The 24380-nt window shown below is 45.1% G+C and overlaps 2 protein-coding genes across 2 annotated transcripts; one reads left to right on the top strand and one right to left on the bottom strand.

Moving 5' to 3' along the window:
• Window positions 1-958: 958 nt before the first annotated feature.
• On the bottom strand, window positions 959-16215 carry phactr1 (phosphatase and actin regulator 1). The gene is made up of 13 exons (XM_061078120.1): window positions 16092-16215; window positions 5813-5977; window positions 4973-5053; window positions 4724-4831; window positions 4448-4651; window positions 4097-4361; window positions 3706-3905; window positions 3411-3567; window positions 2159-2214; window positions 2000-2061; window positions 1521-1661; window positions 1355-1431; window positions 959-974 (listed from the first exon to the last, which is right to left on the bottom strand). Exons 1-13 carry the CDS (start codon window positions 16213-16215, stop codon window positions 959-961), a joined length of 1656 nt encoding a protein of 551 aa, XP_060934103.1.
• A 1459-nt stretch (window positions 16216-17674) lies between these two features.
• Window positions 17675-24155, top strand: LOC133010049 (NAD-dependent protein deacylase sirtuin-5, mitochondrial-like). Its single transcript, XM_061077462.1, has 9 exons — window positions 17675-17736; window positions 20393-20508; window positions 20615-20748; window positions 21733-21958; window positions 22122-22209; window positions 22895-22948; window positions 23060-23183; window positions 23647-23762; window positions 23850-24155. Exons 2-9 carry the CDS (start codon window positions 20406-20408, stop codon window positions 23920-23922), a joined length of 918 nt encoding a protein of 305 aa, XP_060933445.1. The 5' UTR covers window positions 17675-17736; window positions 20393-20405; the 3' UTR covers window positions 23923-24155.
• Window positions 24156-24380: the final 225 nt, after the last annotated feature.

Raw genomic sequence — 24380 nt, 5'->3', positions numbered from 1 at the left:
GAGTAAAGTGGCAGGTTTTCATTATTTTGTATCACACAAGTTAAAAGGTTTCCTTGTTGCCATGACGACCACTTCCTTGCTCTGCAACGTTTTACCGCGTCTACAGATAATATTCTGCGTCAAATGGAAACGAGTGAATTTGGCAATTTCTAGATCCCTGCGGACTCGACTGTTTATCACCATGACGCAGTCGCTCCGGGAAGGTTTCAAGGTCACGACCCCGGCAGCTCGCCAAGTCGCTTTGGTCTAAATCTGACGTCTGGAGTCTGGAAAGCGTTTGAGCTGCTGAACTCATCGATAGAGGGGCTAAGGAGAGGATCTGAAATTATTGCTGAGTTGATAGATGGGAATGAATCTGGAGATTTTAAGTTTTTACTGTTACAGACTTTGAAGAAGTAATCCTGGGACGTTGATAAGGATCTCAGGACGTTTTGGCTCCAGCTGCACAAACAGCTCAAGTTGCTGCTCGGGTTTAATTCTGTTGGCAAAATGAGAAACGATACTTGAGATGTCATCTGTGGTTCAAACAGGTGAAGATGGAGAGTGAGCACAAGGTGAAAGGCAAGAAAACAATCCCAGTGTTAAAAAATAAGTCCTGCGACTGTTCACATCCTTGAAATTGGCACAGACTCAGTTTGACCTCCAGAGGTTTTGTTCAAAAACCAAAGTGCTGCAAAGTAAACGTTTCTCCACCTCTTCATCATTAAAAAAATTACAGTTAAGAGCCTTTGAATATCAAGAAGTCTGTAAAATCTCCACCGAGAGGAGACGTCAGCCCAAAGTGAACTCCTTTAGAAAGTCTTGTTTTGTCCGTTTCCTGCGACGACTCAACCTCCTGTTTGTGTTGAGTCCCGTCGGTTTGACTCTGTGGCTGGAGAAGGTCGAAGGTCGCATCAGCACGAGGGCAGCGAGCAGCAGTGTGAGCTGGGAGAACATGGCAGAGGTCGACTGGGCCGGGTCAAGGTCGGTGAAACCTGCAGGAAGAAAAACAGTCAGAGACATGCAGTGTTAAAAGTTGTCGAGTGGGTTTTCAGTTTAACTCAGAGTGAAATATCTCAACAAACAACTGAGGGATCGGGAAAATATTAATTTCAGCTCATAGGGAAGAATAACAACTTAAAACTAACTCGTAAGATTTAAAAACACAAACACTAGAAAATACAGAAGATTGATGAAACCTACAATCATATTAGAAACCAACTCTGAGAAAACTATTGTCGTCCATCGTTATTTAGAGTCTCTGGAATTAAGCCTTTGGATTTAATATCAGGACAAACTTTATACATATAATAACTTTGTTACTATCAGACGTGTGATGAGCTCCACAGCCTCTGGGGGCAGTATTGTGTCTCACCTGGTCAGATGTCTGCTCGACTCGTGCACCTCCATCTCTGTGCTTTTGAACTCATTTAACTCTTTTCTAATGGCAGCCTGAAAACACACAAACACATATTTACATACAGAATAGAGATTGTGTGTCTGTGTGTGTGTGTGTGTAACAGACAACTTCAGATTGTGACCTTATCAGCAGCGGTGAGCCGCGTCCACGGCTTGTCGGCTCTCCGGTCGTAGTCCTGAGCCTCGGCGACTTCCACGTAGTCACTGAAGCGAATCAGGATCTTTGCTTCTCTCAGCTCCTCGACTGTCGGCCTCTGGCTGAGCTAAGGAGGAGGAAGAGGAGGAGGAGGAAGAGGAAGAGAGAGTGGGGGGGGGTTAACGTCCAATAAGAACTCATCATTAACACATAGACTTGTGGTCTGGATTTTACACTTGTCTGTTACTGGAACTGAGCTCATGTTTCTGATTATTTCAAGATAAACAAAAAGGGAGTAATTGATCAAAACTGCACCAACGTGTCTTTTCATTATAACAAGATTCTGTTTTCAGTCTCATGGCCTCATTTCCAACCAAATGCTATTCACGTTTAGATTGGTTAATATCTTCAAAACTGTAGAAAACGGTCTTTGTCATTTCCATGACTCCTTCTCCTCTGTGTTACCTTCTTGGACAAGTGTCTCTTGATTTCTCTCTTCTCCTCCTGCTCCTCCAGATCATTTCGAGCTGAAGACAACGACAGAAAAAGAAACTCGGTCACGAACCCTGAGGATCAACATCTTGTCTTTTTAAAATATTGAATCTGTTTGAAACGTGACTTTACGTTTGAGGATGTTTCTCTGCTCCAGCTCCTCGGCCGTCGGCCTCTGACTCAACCTCCTGAACAAAGGAAAACACAAAGAGGATTTCAGGTTTTAGACGATTGTTATGTTTTCATCTTTAGGCAAAGCAGTGATTTTTGCTCTTGAATAGAAAAGCTGAGAGTTTACTGAAGTTACTGCACTGAAGTATTTGACCTTCTTTCTGAGAAATAACATCGTCTGACTTCACGTCTCAAAGACAATATGTTCAAGAATATAGTTGCTAATATTTAAAGTTGGTCTGGTTCAATGAGCTCAGTTCAGACCAAAAATCTAGAAACTCAATCATTAACAGACTTTGATCTTAAATAATCTAAACACTTTAAATATAATAAGATGTCTGATTCATTGTTGAAAAAAAAAAACAGATAATTTATTACTTAAATTTAAATATTTTTTTAAGTTTTATGGATTCTACATTAAGAAATATTTGAGTTAACGGTGTAAACGCTCCTCTCAAAACTCTGTCGCAGGACGCGCTGCCTCTAGGACTCGCAGCCTCAGGGCTCGCTGCCTCTGGGACTCGCTGCCTCTAGGACTCGCTGCCTCTGTGACTCGCTGCCTCTGGGACTCGCTGCCTCTGTGACTCGCTACCTCTGTGACTCGCTGCCTCTGTGACTCGCTACCTCTGTGACTCGCTGCCTCTGGGACTCGCTGCCTCTGGGACTCGCTGCCTCTGGGACTCGCTGCCTCTGTGACTCGCTGCCTCTGGGACTCGCTGCCTCTGTGACTCGCTGCCTCTGGGACTCGCTGCCTCTGGGACTCGCTGCCTCTGTGACTCGCTGCCTCTGTGACTCGCTGCCTCTGGCACTCGCTGCCTCTGGCACCCGCTGCCTCTGTGACTCGCTGCCTCTGGGACTCGCTGCCACTGAGACTCGCTGCCTCTGGGACTCGCTGCCACTGTGACTCGCTGCCTCTGTGACTCGCTGCCTCTCCTCTGGGACTCGCTGCCTCTGTGACTCGCTGCCTCTGTGACTCGCTGCCTCTCCTCTGTGACTCGCTGCCTCTGGGACTCGCTGCCTCTGGGACTCGCTGCCTCTGGGACTCGCTGCCTCTGGGACTCGCTGTCTCTGCCCTGTGACTCGCTGCCTCTGGGACTCGCTGCCTCTGGGACTCGCTGCCTCTGGGACTCGCTGCCTCTGCCCTGTGACTCGCTGCCTCAGTGACTCGCTGCCGTGACACCTCGACCCGCTCGATGTTGCTCCGGCCGCTCACCTGGTCAGTTTGGTGGCCGTCTGCTGGCGAAAGTGGATCCTCTCCGTGTCCGACTGCAGCGGCAGGATGTTCTTCTCCTCCAGCTCCCTCTTGGACGGACGGTTTCCCAGCTTGATGGCCAGCGAGTCTTTTCGTAAAACCTTCATGGCGAGCGAGCCTACAGCGAGCAAACGAAAACACAAACAGACGCTTTGTTAATATCAAACCATCGAGTGAAGCTTTGTAGATTTTCTTCTTCTACAAGTTAAAAAGTTGGTTTATTGAAAAAACACTTCAGGGAAAGAATGACACCTACTTGTAAACATTGATTCATCGTCTTCTTCCTCCTCATCTTCATCATCCTCCTCTTCGTCATCTTCTTCTTCTTCTTCCTCCTCCTCGTCATCCTCGTCCTTGTACATCCCCGGCAGCTCCTCGTAGTCCTCTACGTTCGGGAGGTTCTCTTTGTCGTTGTTGCACTCGTTCATCACCGTGGGAGCGGTGTGCATCAGGGAGCTGCAGGCCAGGGGGAGAGGTCAAAGGTCAGAGGTCAGAGGTGAGAGGTGAAAGCTCATGGATGTGATGGAGTGAAAAGTGCCAGTGAACAGAAAGTCAGGATCAAAGTGCTAATGATGGTTTGTAAAAATAAACGTGAACAGAAACTGACAGAAAACTTCATGTTGTGGCAGGAACCATGTGACCCTCACCTCTCAAACCGCTGCATGGTGAGCGCCAGCGTCTTGTTGAGCTCCTCGATGATGCGACTGGGCGGGTGCATAGCGGCGGGCAGCGTGCCGTACTGCAGCGAGTGCCCGCCCATCGGCGTGTGGCCGTGAGGGGCGGGGCACTTCTGGAAGGCGAGAGAGGGCGGCTCCATGCTCCCGGCCGGGACGGAGATCATGAGCTTCTTTGGAGGTAGAGGAGGAGAAGACAACTTCCCCGACATGCATGGCAGCTTGACCGGGGCGCCGTCTGCACCGAGAGGGAGGAAGTGAGAGAGTCAGGCGAGTGCGTGCAGAGTCAGGCAGCGTGTGAAGGAGCAGCTGTCATGTGATCACCTGTGAGGTGATTGGGCAGCCTGGCGAAGGGCTTGGGCGGCGGCACAGGAGGTTGTTTGTGTAGCGTCGGAGGTCTGGAGAGCGGCGACTCGGCGCCGTTAGCGTGGTACACCGCGGGCTTCTTAGTGGGTGGAGCCTGGCTGGGTTTCTGGGCGTGGTCCTGTGGACACGCACCGTCATTGGCCATCGGAAAGTCCAGGGAACCTGAAGAGAGAAACAACGTCAGTCAGATGCTTCAGCTCCAGATGAGATGAGATGATCTCTGCGTCTTCTTACCTTCAGCCGCGGCTCCGTCCATCTGCTCCGAACCTTCAGACTCCGACAGCTCGGGGGAGCGGCCGTTCTCCATCTGCTCCTCCTCTCGGATGGAGGGAGACGTCCGACCTGCAGGAGGAGACAAGACACAGCATCAAGAATCTATTCTCTCTCTTTCCTCGTTCATTCCTAACTAAGAATAAAAGTTTGGAGCTAAATCGATTATTCAACACAACAACTTCACATATTTACTGTCCCACGTCTTCTCACCTTTCTCATAAACCTCCATCAGAACTCCTTTCTTGATCAGCTCCTCCCGGCTCTGACGTGTGGACATTTTCCTCTCCAGCACTGAGGGAGCAGAGAGGAAGTGATGTCACATAAACAAGGTCGTCAACATGAAGTGTGTTTTTACATTTGTTAGTTTCATCTTTTTATCTGTTTTGCTGGGAGTCATGTTAACATCCCAGGTCCCAATAAAAATGAATCATAGAATATTTAATGGACTTGGACTGAACTATGGAAAGAGTCTAGATATAAAATGACTATGTGAGCTGTATATACGTATAGATATATATATATATATATATGTACTGTGTGATATTTGGCTACAGACGGAGGAGGCAGCTTTCAGCAGGAAGTAAATAAAAGCCCTGGGGGAGATGTGACAGCTGATGGAACAGCCTGGCCGCAGGAAGCCTCTCTGATTCGCTCGTGAAGACACAGCAGCACTCACACTCACCATTTAAAGCTAATTGGATTATTCTGATCTACTTTTTTTTTTAAATGTGATGATTATTATCTTTTGACAGATTGTTTTCTTCCTGCTGACATGTAGACGACTTAAGGAGCTGAGTTATTTCCTGGTGTTGAACCCAGAGCAGCAACAGGGCTGTTGCTCAGCTGTTCCACCCATCTTTCATCACCTCGATCATAAACAGCAGATCTGTGCTGCGGCCGCTGTATCACCCCCCCGCTCTGCAGCACCTCTGTGCTCCCATTCATCAGTGCTACTGTTGCTAGGTGCCACAGGGAGACATTCATCTGCCCTCGGAGATGTGAGCTACACTGATGACTCCAGGGGGGGGGGGTGAGGAGTGGTTTTCTCACCTGCAGACGTCTGCTTGAACTTCTCGCTCTTCTTCTTCCTCCATTTCCAGGGTTTGAACAGACGGCCCAGGTTGGCGAACTTGCTCCGCCGGCGGATGGGGGGGGTGTGCGTGCCGGGCACCAGCGAATCAGAGCGCATCGCCGCCAACCTCTCGACCTCCTCAGCTGGAAACACAACGAGTCATCATCATCAACAAGCAGGTGAACGAGGGATACACAGACACACTGTGAACCTCTGCTACAGACGATTCATGAGGGAGTATATAAGTATTTAAAGTGCCTTTTATGTATTATTTATGACAATTTATAGATCGAACGATAACACAATTAATCAAGAAAATATCCAGCAGCAGTTGAAGCCATCACAGTCCTCCTCCTCCTCTCTGACTCCTCCTCCTCTCTGACTCCTCCTCCTCTCTGACTCCTCCTCCTCTCTGACTCCTTATCGGTCACATGAAATCAATCCAGGTCAACGATACATTTCACTGGTGACTAACTTAATGAGGGAAGTACTCAGAAAAATCAATGCAGTCCTGAAATGATTTGATGGTTTCATCTAATTCACTTTGAAGGTCTTTCTACGTTTAGAGTTTCCCACTAAACAATAAAACCAGTGGAAGTGAAGAACTCAGGATTTACTGCATCTAAACGTTTTTGATTTAACTTGTTTAAAGGTTTCTTGAAGGAAACTAACAAAGGTGTGTTTGAGGGTCTGTGTATAATCCCGTCAGGTAAGGGTTACGGTAAAGTTAAAGCTTATTCAGATCTTTGTTAATCACAGTTAGCATCAGGAGGCTCCATCTGCTGGAACCTTATGCAACAAGCTCCCAGAGAGAAGCTTCACTGAGGAACGATGCGGAGGAGCGTCAGGACGAAGAGGAACTGAATATGAGGAACAACACAAAACATCAGTTTGTGTAACAGTGAATCTACGTGAACAAACTTAACCTCTTTCTCTGAGTCTCTAGAGTTTTATTCCCTCGGCCCCACTGGGACGTGTTGGATATTAATCACACTTGAGATCGTTTTACACCCAGAACACTCGAACATTACACTTTCTCATTATCTACTGAATCGTTCTGTTTGACACTAGACTCCAAACGATGAGGAGAAGAAGCCTGAGCCAGCAGCAGTGGAAGGGAATGTGTCATCAGGAAGGAACTGATGTAAAAACACACAAGCTGAAGATTCATACATTTACTACAGAGCAATAGAAAACTGAACATCTGTGTTTTCCACTTTCATGTGATAGAAAAGTGTCTTTTTGAATATCCTGCACATCGACTCATTTCTGCAGCTAAATCCACCAGCAGGTCGGACTGGTCCCAAACACAATGTCCACATGACTGAAATTAAGTTACAACGAGAGAAACTGCTGAGTGAAGAGAGCAGATAAAACCTGGACAGACGTCAATGATGGAAAAACAAACGTCAGCCTTGTGGCCAGAGGGTTTCAGTTTGAATCTGTAACAGCTCAGCAGCCTGAGAAACCTTTTCAACAACAACAACAACAACAACAACATCATATAACAACCACCAGCAGCTGTCCTGTCCTGATCCTAAACCCACCAGTCTAAGTTCAGGATCCTCTTGATGTGTTCCTGGGATAACGTGTCAGTCACAAGAACATGAGTTCACTCTGATCTCGACTTCCAAAATCTAATCATTTCATCTTTGAATACAAGTGAATGTTTGTACTAATCATGAAGAGATTCCCTCAAGGTGTTTCTGAGATGTTGCGTTCAACACGTGCAAATTAAGACAACCACTTCAATGTGAAGACACATGCAGACACACAAACACACTTCATAAAGCATCAACCAACAGCAGGTTCATCGTGTGTTTAGATCCAATGCAATTTTCAATTTCCTTTGTTGTCGTTTTTCGCAATTTGCAGCAATTTGTGACTTTTTACAACACTTGAGTCGTCAAATTGATGAAGATGTTTTCTTGATTGGATTGTGTTTGATCTGTTAACATGTGTTTACAGAATCACATCCTCTTCAGCCATTTATCTCCAGTAAAGTGAGAAGCTCAACTTCTGCTGTGCTGCAGATAAACCAGGTGGGGTGAACACTGCTCTGGTCCAGTCAGTGTGAAGGAGCATCAGCAGCTGATCTGAGAGCTGCTCTCCCTCCTCTTCCTCCTCTTCCTCCTCTTCCTCCTCTTCCTCTCTCAGGGAGCATAAAGGGCCATCACCTGCAGTTACAAGCACCCTCCTGCAGGTGGGGCTCACTTACAGGAGATGTGAATGAAATTACTTCCTGTGTGAGACAGTGAGAGACTCTGAGCTGCAGGAGGGATGAAGACTGATGAGGAGGAGGATGAAGACTGATGAGGAGGAGGAGGAGGAGGAGGAGACTCTGATCACAAACACCTCTCGCTGTTTTCTACTTCCTGTTACAACACAGACACACAAAGCTTGTGTTGTCACTCGGGGTTGTTTACTCACTTCATGTCACTGTGTGTGTGTTGACGTTCATGGATTTTAACAGTGAGATCAGGACCACCCGCTGCACCTTCCCTCCTCCTGCACACGGTGACTCACGGAGGCTTTTTAAACTCCAACAACAAGGTTGTGTATCAGCAGAAGAATGAATCAGAGAACAGGTCACATGGTTATCGCAGATTAACTCAGGACAGTGTTCGAGCCGGTAAGAGACACAATATCAAACCACCTTTGACCTTCAAGGCCACGGCAGCATCCAAGTGAGGGACGTCCCTAAAGCTGAATTCAGACATGACCTCCGGAGGATGTCCACAGAAGTGGTTGAGGACATTCTCTGCAGTTTTCCTTTCACACGTGAACAACACAGACACCTTCATCCAGTGAAATGAGTGTTGTCTTCTGCATTGTTGCCTCTGTTGTGAGTCAGAAACGACACAACAACACAGATCATGTCTCTCACAGGATTCGTTCTCAGTGATATTTTAATGGGTGACTCAGAATCCCTGTTCCACAGATTCCTCTAATGAGACGGAGACTGGACGAGTGAAGCTGATCATTAAATCCATGTTCCTGCTTCCTCACACACACTCCGACCTTCAGCTTCGATATGTCTTCACAGGAAGTGACAGGTGGGATTCACATTCAGAGGAGACGCCACTGATTGGCTCACACCACAGACTGTAAATATCAAGGTTCACGGTGTCGATAGATTTGGTGTTTTGCAACTTTGGTCCTTTGGAAATATCTCAGTCACCAGATGAGCCTGAAGTTCATCTCCCTGAGGAAGAACCCTGATTCTCAAACTCTGACTTTTCATTTCAATTTAGCCTTTTTCTTAATTTCTAAATAGAAGTTTTAACATTAATTAAGACATCACATAAACTGACTGGACTTCCTGCCTCCATCTGCACGATAATCTTTGTTATCTTGTCACAACCAGTGGAAATAAACTAAAAGGCACTTGGGGATGCTAACACACACCTACACACAGACACACACACACACACACAGGTACATGAGAGCGTGAGCAGCAGCTTCAGAACACAGGTGGTGATGTCACATCTGAGACGGCAGCGGTTTATCAGCTGTCAGATTATTTACTTCCTGTGAGACGCTGAGCTCTTTACACCTGAACCTCTCGTGTCCGACAGCAGCTGCTCTCAGGAGCTACTTCCTGTGAGCTGCTCGTCTCCAGGTCATCAGAACCTCATCAGCCCCGAGAGGTTCTATATATATAAATCCTAGCAATGATAAAGAAAGACTAATGAGCCCTTTAAACTGAAAACTAAATGTTATTGTTATATCTCTCTTCTCTTCCTCCTTGTGAAACACTGTGTTCTTTAGATAAATTAAACTGATTATTGTTCAGGATCAGTGTGTGTATGTGTGTGTGTGTTTGTGTGTGTGTATGTGTGTGTGTGTGTGTGTGTGTGTGTGTGTGTGTGTGTGTGTGTGTGTGTGTGTGTGTGTCTACAACTGCCCCGATCAATGAAAGCGCTGCTGCGGCCCCCCCGACCCACAGTTAACGGGTCAGACTTGTTTTTAAACTCGTTCCTTTGAGCTAAACGCTGCAGACCTGAACCAACTGACAGAGTTTTTACTGTAGAGCAGCTTCGAAAGGTCAAAAGGTCAAATTATTAAAAAGCAGCTGGATCCTGTGCAGACGAGTTTGAGTTCACCACATTGAGAAGTTTGGATTCAACCAAAAACATCACGACTTCGATTCGTGGAAAGAGCCGCTGCCGTCGAGTTTTTCTAAATGAAGCTTCGAGCACAACAGATAAAATCCAGTTCCCCCCCCCCCCGCTGTCCTGATGACTGAACTTTCATTCAACATGAACTAAAGTCTATTCACACGTCTGGAAAACCATCGTAAGTGATCAAATATGTTGCTTCGGTTAATTATCATTAATTGAGCCACATGTGGTCGTTACTGTCGTTATGATGTATCTCCACCGACCCCCCCCCCCCCCCCCGTCTATTTCTGATCACACATCAGCCTCTTCTCCCATCTGGCCTCCTGTCTGCATCAGGTGAGAAAACATTAATCATCCTCTGGACTTTATGAAGCTGCTGCTGATTTGAGTCTGAACTGAGGCTTCGCTGCCGATAGAGATTCAGTGAGAAAGTGAGCGAGCTGCAGCTGAGACAGAACGATGGAGACCTGCTGTTTGGAGCCTGAAACTAAAACAAGACTCGTCCAGACGTTTCATCTCAATCACTCTGCTGCATGTGTCTCTGTTCTCACACCCGTGCATCTGTCCGGCCTCTGCAGCTCGGATTAGGATTCTTGAGGGAAGTTCTCTGTTTGTATTCCGTAGCCTCAGCGGAGACGAGAACAAGGATGCAGCGTTTTGTAGATAATTAGCTTCACAGCAGGAGCATCGACTCGTTCTCTGATCTCAGCTTCACAGCATCGCTCCTCCAGCGCTCGACAGAGGCAGGAAGGGTGAAGACATCTCCTCTGACTTCCAGTGGATAAACCATCAGAAGAGTTCACAACACTACACAATAAAACCGCCAAGGCCCAACATGCTTCGGGACCTGCTCTGATCAGAAAGTCAATGATCTGAATATCTTGAATTTGTTATCTAGAGCAGCAGATGATACAAACAGTGGAAGTTAATAACAGTGTGACTTCGATATGATGAAGGCGACAAAAAAACAAACGTCCTGTTAACTTGAATAAAATTGTGGCTCATATTAAAGATGTGAATCAAATATAAAGTTTCATTTTTGAGAGCTTATTGAAAATTGGACGTTGTAGAACAAACGTTACACGAAGGAGAGAAAACTGTGCATCTGTGTCGGGACTATTTTTAGCGTTGGAATAATCCACATTTGATGTCCTCGTATTTGGGTTAGCAGAACAGTGTGTGTGGTGCTGAGTCCAAATAAACTATAGAGTGTGTGTGAGTGTGTGTGTGTGTGTGTGTGTGTGTGTTCGTGGCGATGAAAGAACTTGTCTCCCTGGGCAACAGTACGACTCATTGATGTGTTTTTAACAGGTTTGGGAGAAAGGTGCAGCTCTGACTGTATGAAGTGTGATTCTGTAAGTCTTCTTCTTCTTCTTCTTCTTCTTCTTCTTCTTCTTCTTCTTCTTCTTCTTCTTCTTCTTCTTCTTCTTCTTCTTCTTCTTCTTCTTCTTCTTCTTCTTCTTCTTCTTCTTCTTCTTCTTCTTCTTCCTTCCTGAAACGTGTCGACATCAACACAACAGCAGAGCATCGGGGGGGTCGAGCTTGATAACGTGACACGACAGGAGAAGTCTGAGGGTCAGAGGTCACACGGAGGTCAGTGTTTTCTCTTCTGTTTACAGTTTGTTTTATCACCGCTCCGAGAGCCAACCACCTCCGCCCCCCCGCTGCGAGCGCGATGAATACAAAGTGACAGATCAGCAGGGTCTGTGTGTGTGTGTGTGTGTGTGTGTGTGTGTGTGTGTGTGTGTGTGTGTGTGTGTGTGTGTGTGTGTGTGTGTGTGTGTGTGTGAGACCTGGTGTATCACAGGGATATGAGTCACCCTCTCCTCTCCTGTTTGCAGAGTGTTGATATGTGGCCTTCACCAGCACAGACACACACTCACACACTGTTTCTAAATAAAACAGATCCTGATCGTGTGTGCTTTGACTTTGCCTGACGATAACGCCCCCCCCCCCCTCCCTCCAGCTGAAGCATCGCGGGGACACACTCGAAAACAACCACAGGGGGTGACAGGTACCGAGGGGGGGGGCTGCCAGACAGAGGCACAGCCCAGCAGGCAAGAACAACAGCAAATCATCAACACAACTGCACAACACTGTAACTGAGAAATACAGCTCCACAGAAACATGGGATTTGTGAAGCTATTTCATTTATTCAGGTAATAAAATCAGATAATAAACTTTGGTTTGTGTTTGTTTTTGTATTTAAATACACAACCATTGATTTCTGCCGACCAATTAATCTGCAGCAGTAAGACTTGAGTCTTTAAATTGTGATGTCCAGTGACAGGTTTGTTTGACGGACACTTCATCCTGTTCACACTCCTCCGTGCAGCCAACACCAAGTGCCAAACACTTACAGAACAGATCTGATGGGATGTGTAGCAGCATTTCCAGTAGAAAACACCTTCCTGTCATGAGCTTAATCATCAACAGCTCTTCCACTTCCCTCTGGGACCAAAGCATCTGCAGGCTGAGAGGCAGAAAGTCCTCCAGAGACAGTTGAACTCAGTTACCCATAATGCAACGCAGCCAAAGATACTGCAGTCTGAGAAACGTTTGCATCATCTCATCTGGAGCCGTGTCTCTGCATCACCTCTCTCGACAAACAGTGAAATCGCTGAGTGCAACAAGTTCACTGAGGTTCTGTCCCAGTTCTGGACAAAATGTATTGTGTTGCCATCTGAAATAACTCCAAACTGTGCTTATAATTGATTTATAAAGTATAATTAAACTCATATACTAATAATACAGCTAACTAGGAGGACACTCAGAGAGCAAACACCTCCACCAAGGCTGAGTGGCCACTTAATCACCTTTTTATGTATCCTTCATTTAACAAGGCAGGTCCTATTAAGATATAATATATTCTGCAGCGTTCATGTATTCCAGCAGATATTTGATCATCCTCTAATACAGATACTGAACAGTAGCTGAATAAAGATCAACCTCCAAAATCTGAATTATCATCCAGATCTGCACAAGATCTCACCTGTTTCTAGATATTCGCAATCTTCACAATAGATATCTGCATAAAGAAAAATATTTTATCTCACAACGTTAAGGGAAAGTGATCAAACATATTCCTTGATCCCCTTTGATCTGAATCTGCACGAACACGTATCAGGTTCTTCCCTGACCCATAATGCATCTGTTCACAAAGTTCTGTGGAAATCCATCCAGTAGTTTTTGTGTATTGCTGCTAAATGAGAGACAACACAGACAAAAACGTCAAGAGACAAACCATCGTATCTACAACGTAAACATCCAAACTCTGTGTTTTCCTTGTAACCACTGAGATCCCAGCAGCTCACAGACTGTTGACACTGAACTTCAGTCTGACTCACTCTCCTCAGCTCAGGTTTTCTCTCGCCGCACAATGAGCGACTTGTCGGAGCTAAAATCACGAACCCACGTGCCGTCGGATGAAGAGCAGCGGGGGGGGGGGGGGGGGTTGGGTTTGTGTGATGGGTGGGAGACGGCGAGGCGTGGGGAAGAGCTCCTTTGCATTTAAAGCTCTCACACGTCCTCCCCCGTGCTGCTCCAGGCCCGGCTGCTGTGATTGAGACTGAAGAGTCTTCCTCTGCCTGTGGACGACAGCCAACACTCTGTCTTTACGCTGCTACAAACAAAACACCTCCGTCCTCTCCTCCTCCGTCTACTCCTCCACTTCCTCTCCTTTAAGCCTCCTCTGTCTCCCTCTCTCATTCAGGTCTGTGTCAGAGCTGCCTCTGTGTTTCAGTGCGAGCGTGGTGATGCCTGCAGATCGGTCTCTGTGAGGAGGACTAAGCTCTCACTGAGCTGACCTGGATTCTGAAGCAGAGCAGAGAAACAATTGCCCAGTTAAGATCTGCAGTTGTTGAGTTTCCTTTGTCAACTTCCCAAAACTCCTCTGGGGCGGATACGTCCCTCTTTACAAATCTGATATTAAGCCCGATCAAAGTAGACGTTATGTGAATGTCCCTGAAAGATGCTTTCGTTTGTGGCAGCTCTTAATTTTGGACAAGAGGAGGAAGTGGACGCACTTTGTTGATCTTTATTGATAAATAAATAAACATCAAGTTGTATATTGATGGTTTTGAACTTATTACATCAGTGGAAATAAAAACATGATGTGAAATCACCTAAGTCTGGTTCCCTGGTGACGGCTCCAGAGAGCAGAACCAAGACGTCTGGAGGAAACCTCGGTGATAAATTCATGTTTACTAGAGCTCATGTACACCAGCCTCCAACACACATATGCACTGGGCAAGCATTCATACTAACACACACACACACACACACACACACACACACACACACACACACACACACACACACACACACACACAATAGTGACACACACAAGCTCAAGACCAGAGTGGGCTGATAGAGGTGAGAGCCGTCCCTCTCCTGGCAGAGCTGGCAGCGCCCGTCAGATTCTCTGTGATGCCACGCCAGCCTCAGCTAATAGCCAGGAGCGGCTCGGTTAGCAAGTAACACAGCAACCCCCCCAACACCCCACCCCCCCCACCCAACCCCCTCCTCCAGATTCAAGCTCAAGCCTGATGATATAAATCCGGCCACTAAGCTCAGAGAAAGAATCTGTGCTACCAGATTAGCTGAGGAGGAGGAGGAGGAGGAAGAGGAGGAGGAGGAGGAGGAGGAGGGAGGAGGAGGAGGAGGAGGAGGAGGAGGAGGAGGAGGAGGAGGAGGGAGGAGGTGCTGCATTTCAATAGAAAACAAAATGGAGAGGAAAGTGGTTGAGGGCCAGAGAGAGAGGGCAGCGGAGGGAGATTATGAGGAGGTGGGTCTGAACACCGTGAGTCATCAAGGTCTAACGAGGCGGAAAGGGGGGGGGGGCAGGCATGTGAGTAATGCATGATCGCATTAAGATTATGATTAAGATTATGAGTGGCTGGTTTTAACACATACATCTCTCTATGAGTAAGTATAGCTTCACAATAACACATGGCAGTTTATGTATATTAAGAGTCTCAATACTTAAAGTGATTAGGGCTTATGTGGAATAATGTACGGAAAAAGAGCAAATTAAACACGAAGCAGCAGAACAACAGTGTTCTTAATGAAAAAACTCAGGCCTGAGTGGAGTCTCCACCACCAGGGTCACACACCATGTGACTGGGATTTGTCACATTCTGTGGGAGGGTCTAAAACCAGCTTTTCAAATCCCAGTTTCATTTATATACTGGAAAGGTTTCTCACGTTTGAATCAGTGGAGAAATGCAGAGTGAATCCTGGGGGCTGATTCTGCTCGGTGGCCTTTTCAGCACCGAGGGGCAGTGGACAGCTCCTGTAGTGTTAAAACTGTGTGTGTGTGTGTGTGTGTGTGTGTGTGTGTGTGTGTGTGTGTGTGTGTGTGTGTGTGTTTACTTGTTTGTGTCACTTCTCCAAGGATAAAGATAACCATTTAGTTAATTTGTCCACAATGAATAGAAGTCAAGGTTTTGGTTAAAGTTAGGATGTAAGCGTAAGGGAACTACTCACAATGTGTGTGTGTGTGTGTGTGTGTGTGTGTGTGTGTGTGTGTGTGTGTGTGTGTGTGTGTGTGTGTGTGTGTGTGTGAAAGGAGGATGATGGCGAGCACACATCTGGCTGTAAACTCGCATCCAGATGCTGATGCTGATGATGCAGTGATCCATGGCTTCGTGACCATGGCAACAAAGGATGCAATAACTTATCTCACCGCAACAGCCCCCCCCCCCCCCAAAACCTCACCCCCCCCCCCCAACCCCCCCACCATCACAGACAAGCTAACGCAGTGATGATAACGGCAGCATTTTAAATGAGGAGCCTGAGGAGGAGGCCCAGGTTCACACAACACAACACCTCCTCACTGCGGCCGAGCGTCGAGGAGGAGTCAGGCTAAGGAGGAGCAGGAGGAGGAGGAGGAGCAGGAGTAGCAGGAGGAGCAGCAGGAGCAGCAGGAGCAGGAGGAGCAGGGGGAGCAGGAGGAGCAGGAATCCATCCGCTCACATGCAGAAGGAACAAGGCGTCCACTAACCCTCCGAGCACCGCTGCTGCTGCTTCGGTTCTCTCTCCCTCGTCTCTCCCACACGAGGGAGAGAGAACCGACCACCCCCCCCCCCCTGCTGCACCCAGACACGAGGCGAGCACCCCCCCTTCCCCCTACCTGTCTCCAGGTGCAGGGAGATCCGAGCCTCGCTGATGTAAGGCGTGTCGCTCTTGGAGCGGACTCTCCGGATCGGTCTGCGGTCCACCTCCTCCTCCTCCTGCTGGGGGGGGGCCGCCGCCATCATCCGCCAGCCGGGCCGCGACCACCGGGGAGACCGAACCGGCGGGACTGAGGGAGGGAGGGAGGGACTGAGGGAGGGAGGGAGGGAGGGAGGGATGGAGGGAGGCTCGGCACCGCGGAAGAGGCTCGTGCACCCGCACCGGGCAGGAGGGGTGGGGGGGTTAGTGTGGTGGTGAAGGAGGGAGAGAGAGTGAGAGAAAGATAGGGGGGGACAGAGAGCGAGAGCAGAGAGAGCAGAGAAAGATAGAGAGAGAGAGAGAAGAGAGAGAGAGAGAGAGAGTGAGGGGGAGAAGGAGAGAGAGGGAGAGAGAGAGAGGGGGGGGTGAGGGAGAGAGAGAGAGACAGACAGACAGAGAGAGACAGAGGAAGAGAGAGAGAGAGAGAAAGGAAGAGAGAAAGGAAGAGAGAGAGGAAGATAGAGAAAGAGAGAGAGAGACAGTGAGGGAGAGAGAGAGAGAGAGACCGACAGACAGTGAGGTAGAGAGAGAGACAGACAGACAGTGAGGTAGAGAGAGAGAGAAGGGGGAGAGACAGTGAGGGAGAGAGAGTGAGAGAGAGGGAGAGAGAGAGCAGAGAGAGAGAGCTAGGTCCCAGATCTGTGGCCAGTGTCACATGACTTCCCCTCCTCATAGCTTTGAATTTAGAAATAAAGAGCTGGAATAACTCGGTCATTCCTTCGATTAATAAACAATAAAATTAATTATTCACAACAATTTTGGAAATTGAATAAACTATAATCAAGTTCCTGCTTCTCAAATTAAGGATCTGCTGCTTTATTTGTTTTATATTCCGATAAATTGAACATGATTTGAATTCCAGAGTTAGGCAATTTATAAGCAGAATATCATAAATGCAACTCAACTCAACTCAACCCAGTTACAGACTAAATTATAAAATCATGACTGAGCTAACAATCTTCAGAATTATGAGAATAATCATAAAGTACTTTAAATCAACTTTGAGAAATTTGCATATTTTTCCCACCTCCATTAAATCCCTTTTAAATACAATCTGTTAAGTGCTAGGTTAATGTTTACTTAATGAGCTTAAAGTACAATTTAAACTGTAATTGACTCACAGAGCAGTTTGGGCAGGTTGAGAAAACGCTGACTCATCATTCCACCGTCATCACTAAAGAGGATCCAATTAAATATGTATTTATCTGTATGATTAATTAATAACTGATCTAAGAGCGGACTTCCTGCACAATCTTCTTCCTTTTTACAGGAACATCACATCAACATAAGACTATATGTAATGTTCACGTTTAGTTTTGTGTTGTATTTAATTATTTGTACATGTAATCATATTAAATATTATATATATTTGTGGAGTTCGAGCTCTCTCTGCTGGTCTCACGTTGTTTATGAACTCAGTTTATTTATTTATCGTTGCTTCCTGCTGATTGGTTCATATCCTGCCAGCCAAAACCAATCCACCAATGAGAAGAGACCAAACCTAAGACTTTACTTCCGGGTTCCTCCACGTCCTGTGGCTCCAGCTGGGCTCCGTCTAACAACAGGTAGTTTAAAGTCAACTCTCACATAACAACCAGCAGGACCCGGCTATTAACTGGGAGTCAGAACAACCAGGGGCACGACGGACTGTCACCACACCGCAAGGAGACGCTGCTGGAGCCGCTGGAGTCTCTGCTGCCTCTGGGTGCCAGAGCCAGCTAGCGTGTTAGCTTAATGCTAACATAGCAACAACAACAGAGGAAGGCTCATACTTCACATGTTAGCTTGTTAGCTTAATGCTATCATAGCAACAACAACAGAGGAAGGTCCATATTTCACATGTTACCTTGTTAGCTTAATGCTATCATAACAACAACAGAGGAAGTTTCATACTTCACATGTTAGCTTGTTGGCTTAATGCTAGCATAACAACAACAGAGGAAGGTTCATACTTCACATTTTAGCTTGTTAGCTTAATGCTATCATAACAACAACAACAGAGGAAGGTCCACACTTTACATTTTAGCGTGTTGGCTTAATGCTAGCATAACAAAAACAACAGAGGAAGGTCTCTACCTCACATGTTAGCTGTTAGCTTAATGCTAGCATAACAACAACAGAGGAAGGTCTCTACCTCACATGTTAGCTGTTAGCTTAACGCTAGCATTACAACAACAGAGCAAGGCTCATACTTCACATGTTAGCTTGTTGGCTTAATGCTATCATAACAACAACAGAGGAAGGCTCATACTTCACATGTTAGCTTGTTAGCGTAATGCTATCATAACAACAACAGAGCAAGGCTCATACTTCACATTTTAGCTTGTTAGCTTAATGCTAGCATAACAACAACAACAGAGGAAGGTCAATACATCACATGTTAGCTTGTTAGCTTAATGCTATCATAACAACAACAGAGGAAGGTTCATACTTCACATGTTAGCCTGTTAGCTTAATGCTATCATAACAACAACAGAGGAAGGCTCATACTTCACATGTTAGCTTGTTAGCTTAATGCTATCATAGCAACAACAACAGAGGAAGGTCCATATTTCACATGTTAGCTTGTTAGCTTAATGCTATCATAACAACAACAGAGGAAGTTTCATACTTCACATGTTAGCTTGTTGGCTTAATGCTAGCATAACAACAACAGAGGAAGGTTCATACTTCACATTTTAGCTTGTTAGCTTAATGCTATCATAACAACAACAACAGAGGAAGGTCCACACTTTACATTTTAGCGTGTTGGCTTAATGCTAGCATAACAAAAACAACAGAGGAAGGTCTCTACCTCACATGTTAGCTGTTAGCTTAATGCTAGCATTACAACAACAGAGCAAGGCTCATACTTCACATGTTAGCTTGTTGGCTTAATGCTATCATAACAACAACAGAGGAAGGCTCATACTTCACATGTTAGCTTGTTAGCGTAATGCTATCATAACAACAACAGAGCAAGGCTCATACTTCACATTTTAGCTTGTTAGCTTAATGCTAGCATAACAACAACAACAGAGGAAGGTCCACACTTTACATTTTAGCGTGTTGGCTTAATGCTAGCATAACAAAAACAACAGAGGAAGGTCTCTACCTCACATGTTAGCTGTTAGCTTAATGCTATCATAACAACAACAGAGGAAGGTTCATACTTCACATGTTAGCTTGTTAGCTTAATGCTATCATAACAACAACAGAGGAAGGCTCATACTTCACATGTTAGCTTGTTAGCTTAATGCTATCATAACAACAACAGAGCAAGGCTCATACTTCACATTTTAGCTTGTTAGCTTAATGCTAGCATAACAACAACAACAGAGGAAGGTCCATACATCACATGTTAGCTTGTTAGCTTAATGCTATCATAACAACAACAGAGGAAGGTTCATACTTCACATGTTAGCTTAATGCTATCATAACAACAACAGAGGAGGCTCATACTTCACATGTTAGCTTAATGCTATCATAACAACAACAGAGGAGGACTTCACATGTTAGCTTGAGGAATCGTGATATGAGTGAATAACTGAATTAATCCCAACTTAAATTTGCTATGATTAGCAGGTAAAGTTAAGTAGCAGGCTAGCTTCATGCTAACTGACTTGACCTCTGAGCTTTACAAAGCTGCAGTGACCTTTATGAGATTAAAACCTGTTTCTGACTCTTCTGATCACATCTTATTCAAACTGAAGCTGTTTAAGAGTTTTATTATTTATTAGTTTCCTATTTGTCTGCTGGTCCTAATAAAGATGAAACTCTGAAGTTTATTTTCCTCCACCATCAATGAGGCGTTTGTTCACTCCTAGATCCTCAGATAACAATAAGCCCAAATTCAAGAGATTTAACATTAATCTAATTACCACTTAACTCATGTTTAATTATTTCTATTGATGAGCTATTGGTCTTTTATTTGTATTTGTTAATTGTCTGAATATAATTAAATGCATGTTTGCTTTATCTTTTTATATCATCCACATTGTTTTGTTGCTGCAGCTTCTAGGTCCTCTTACGTTTAATCTGGACTGAATCATATTAATAAAGGAGTTTTTTTTGTGTTAAATCCACAGAACATAATTTTTTATGCTTTGAACAACTTACCTGCAAAGCTCAATGTAAACAAATTATTCATCTTCCTAAACCGTAATGTGTATCTCCTTATCAAAATCTGCCTTGTAATCATTTGAAGAAAACACCTTCAGCATGTTTCTGTGTTTTCTCCAGTTTCCACAACTTGATGATACTTCGACAGTTCACCGGTCGAGCCGTGATCTCCTCTCACCTGAATGCTCACCTGAGGAAACCCTGGGCCAGCGGAGACATGGCCAGACCCAGTTCAGGTAAACGTGTGCGTCCACTTCCTCTTTCTGAACCGACATGAACAACAGCATCGTGTTAACTGTCATTTAATTTATCTCCTGTGTCCGGCTGGGTTCTCATGTTCAGACCTGGCTGCGTTCAGGGAGATTTTCTCCAAATCCAAGAAGGTCGCCATCCTGACCGGAGCGGGGGTGAGTGCTGAGAGTGGAGTGCCCACCTTCAGAGGAGCGGGGGGGTACTGGAGGAAGTGGCAAGCACAGGTGAGCCCTCAATTCACCTTTAACCTGTTTATGGTGTAATTGTTTTTACAAATTTACATTAACCAACTCTTTTACTGTGTATAAGTTGCTAATGAAACAGCCCAGAGAGATATTAAAGTTTAACCACTGAGGAAAACCTGCAAAGAGAGAGAGAGTGAGAGAGAGAAAAGAGAGAGAGAAAAGAGAGAGAGAGAGAGCTCCTGTCTTAACTCGGCTCCACCTGCTCAGGTTCAGATCTGTGGCCAATGTCAAACGACTTCCCCTCCTCATAGCTTTAAATGGTCTTGAAATATAAAGAGCTGGAATTACTCGTTCATTCCTTTGACTCAGAAACAATTATATAAATTATTCAACAACAATTTGGGAAATTGAATAAACTATATTCAAGTTAATTTATGTATTTGTATTTATTTGTTTTATACTACGGTAAATTTAACATGATTTGAATTCCAGTTAGTTGACTAAAGTTTAAAGCTGTCAAAGAACCTGGGAAACTGTAATTGTATTTTTTTTACAATTTATAGGCAATTTATAGGAAAAAATCCACCCAGTTACAGACTAAATGATAAAATCATGACTGAGCTAACAATCATCAGAATAATGAGAATAATCATTAATTACTTAACTAAATCAACTTTGAGAAATTTGCATCTTTTTCCCACCTCCACACATCAGATTAAAAATGTCCTTGACAAAAAAGCGATAAATCTTTTTCCTGAGTGATCATCTGAAACTAAACGTCGACTCCTCTCCGCTCTATTCTATAAAGAATCTCAGAAACAGTCTTATAAACTGCTCTGAAAGTTTGAAAATAGCCCGGAGGACATCCTCAGGGGCCTTGTTACATTCTTGAAGACGTATCAGGACGTAGTTCTACGCAGACGCCTCCGTGCTGACTCGTCCATGTGTCAGTAATTTAATAAAACCATTCAATCTGCAGGAATCACAGACACGTCATTGTTCTTCTAATTTCTTCTGTGTCAGGAACTCGCCACTCCGGAGGCCTTCTCTCGGAATCCCTCGCGTGTTTGGGAGTTTTATCACTACCGCCGCGAGGTCATGCTCACGAAGAATCCCAACCCGGCCCACCTGGCCATCAGCGAGTGTGAGGAGCGCCTCACACAGCAGGGGAGAGAAGTTACTGTCATCACTCAGAACATCGACGAGCTCCATCGCCGCGCTGGATCCCAAAACATCCTGGAGCTCCACGGTGAGAAGGAAAGAGTTCTCGTAACTTTATTCTGCTCAAATAAGAATCAACAAATTAGATTTTGTCAGTTTATCGAACAATTTGAGGTCAATTTTCTGTCTTCAGTAAAACGAGTGGATGTTCCAGCACTTATCTGTCTCTTGTGTCGTGTCTGTGAAACCAGGGAGTCTGTTCCGAACCCGCTGTATGAGCTGTGGTCACCAAGCAGCGAATTACAAGAGCCCCATCTGTGCGTCGCTGGCAGGGAAAGGGTAAGAGCTCAGTCTGGTGTCGGGCAGTGAATTCCACACTTTTCCTCCTCAGCATGAAAATGTGTTCCGAGAGATACTGATCACATCCGTCTGAGCTGGAAATGCCAGAGACAACAGAGCGCTGGTGTGTGTCAGGTGTCAGAGAGACGAACAACACCTGAGGAAACCGGGGACGCTAATGAAATGTCAGTTTCACAGCCGCTGCGTCACATATCTGACATTTCAAATTGATGCTTGTGACAAATGTCCAACTGTCAAATTACATCCCAGCTGCAAGAGGAAATGAAGGACGTCATCAGCTGGATTTAGAAATTAATATCAGACGTTGTCGTGTCTTATTAAAATCTATTGACACAGACTGTGTCGTCAATTTGTTCAGGAGGTGTGTAACGTTAAAAACGCTCAGATGTGAACACAGATAAGTGTGAGGACTCGATTTCTTAGTATCTATATCATCATACTAGGTTATTTATGAGATTTTTAGAGTTTTTTGATGTTTAATTTACTTTTTCTGTCAAAGGCCAGATGAATTGCTTGCCAATAATCATATCTTACATAAAACTACCTTAAACGTATCTGAAATGTGCACGTGTACCTGTTCAGTTGAGTAAATATTCATATCAGAAATCAGGAACGTCTGTGTTAAGTGAATTTAATTAACTTCTTTATCGAACTCCCTTTTCAGAGCTCCTGACCCGGAAACCCACGACGCCCAGATCCCAGTTCTACAGCTGCCCAGGTACAAACTCACCCCTGATCTGAGGTAGTGCTCTTTTCAAATGAGGTTATCTGACTGTCTGTGTGTGTGTGTGTCTCTGTGTGTGTGTGTCTCTGTGTGTGTGTGTTTCAGGTGTGAGCAGACAGGTTGTCACGGTCTCTTGAGACCAGCTGTGGTTTGGTTTGGAGAAACGCTCGACTCTGACGTCCTCACCCGGGCAGAGAAAGTGCTGGACAGCTGTGACCTGTGTCTCGTGGTGAGTGTGTGTGTGTGTGAGTGAGTATGTGTGTTTGTGTGCGACAAAGACTTTACAACCAGTTTTAATGAAGGGTTTTTAAATAGGGCTACTTATAACGATTAGATTTTTTTTATTGCTCTAATCTGCAGATCATTAGCTTCATTAAAGGAAGGAAACTCCAGAGATTTATGACTGAATCTTAATTGGGAACCTGAGAGAGAAAGATGAGGAAATAACGAAAGAGCCTCACATTACGAAGACACGTCACATTGGAGAATCTACAATAATTTAACAATTACAGCATTCACTGATTAGTTGATTTTCCTACTGTTAAATATATAGTATTTGATAAAAGTTATGGCAGCATCACCCCAAAGTAGATACTTTATCTTTGAAAATCTTCTAAAAGAAAAGGAATACATTTTTTTTTTGGTCTCACTTCTCAGTTTACATTTAACTTTACAAATTTCTTCCTCTGCAGGTTGGTACCTCGTCCATCGTGTATCCAGCGGCCATGTTTGCTCCTCAGGTGGCGGCCCGCGGCGTCCCCGTGGCCGAATTCAACATGGAGGACACGCCGGCCACCATGCGCTTCAAGTGTGTTTCCTTTTACTTTTAAATACATCTCAATAAAATCCTTATGTCACATCAACACAGACAAACGTTCCTCTACATGTGTTCCAGGTTCCACTTCCACGGCCCCTGTGGGAGCACGTTACCCGCCGCACTCGCACGCCACGAGATGGAGACACATTGAAAGTGGAGGTTTGGTCCAACATGTGGAGATGGACACGTGAAAATAAGAAGAGGTCAAGAAATCTGTAGAAGAAATCTGTTTGATTCAAGCTGCTGCAGAAATGTGATGTGCAATAAAGAATAAATATGAGTTAGTTACACCTTCAGAATCTGTTTAAGATCATGAAATGACATGAAAAACAGCTGTAACTTTAAATTATCATTGTTTAATAAAATACACACATGTACAAACAACTGTTTCTGACGCCAAATCACACAAAGCCTCTGTGATGCCAACTGTTACAGTTTTTCTCAGTTAACACACAAAAAGCGAAAATTCGGCACAATTTGCACAACATTCACTTCATGTACCAATCGCTTGACCCAATTTGGAACTTCTTCACACTCCCTTATATGCATTAGATAGATAGATTACTTTATTCATCCCCGAAGGGAAATTAAGTCGTCATAGCAGCCGGT

This window comes from Limanda limanda, chromosome 9 (genome assembly GCF_963576545.1).
Source record: "Limanda limanda chromosome 9, fLimLim1.1, whole genome shotgun sequence".
Classification (NCBI taxonomy): Eukaryota; Metazoa; Chordata; class Actinopteri; order Pleuronectiformes; family Pleuronectidae; genus Limanda; species Limanda limanda.
Note: the sequence above shows the minus strand (reverse complement) of the source record. Positions and strands in the feature narration are given on the sequence as shown.

Bases quoted from the DNA above. Each gene is read 5' to 3' on its own strand.
- phactr1 (XM_061078120.1), bottom strand. From the start codon at position 16,215: ATGGCGGCGGCCCCCCCCCAGCAGGAGGAGGAGGAGGTGGACCGCAGA. The intron at 4,832-4,972 runs GTGAGAAGACGT...CTCCTCCTGCAG, and splicing joins GATGGAGGTTTATGAGAAAG to GTCGGACGTCTCCCTCCATC. The intron at 3,906-4,096 runs GTGAGGGTCACA...CCTGGCCTGCAG, and splicing joins ACCATGCAGCGGTTTGAGAG to CTCCCTGATGCACACCGCTC.
- LOC133010049 (XM_061077462.1), top strand. From the start codon at position 20,406: ATGATACTTCGACAGTTCACCGGTCGAGCCGTGATCTCCTCTCACCTG. The intron at 22,210-22,894 runs GTAAGAGCTCAG...CTCCCTTTTCAG, and splicing joins GCGTCGCTGGCAGGGAAAGG to AGCTCCTGACCCGGAAACCC. The intron at 22,949-23,059 runs GTACAAACTCAC...TGTGTGTTTCAG, and splicing joins CCAGTTCTACAGCTGCCCAG to GTGTGAGCAGACAGGTTGTC.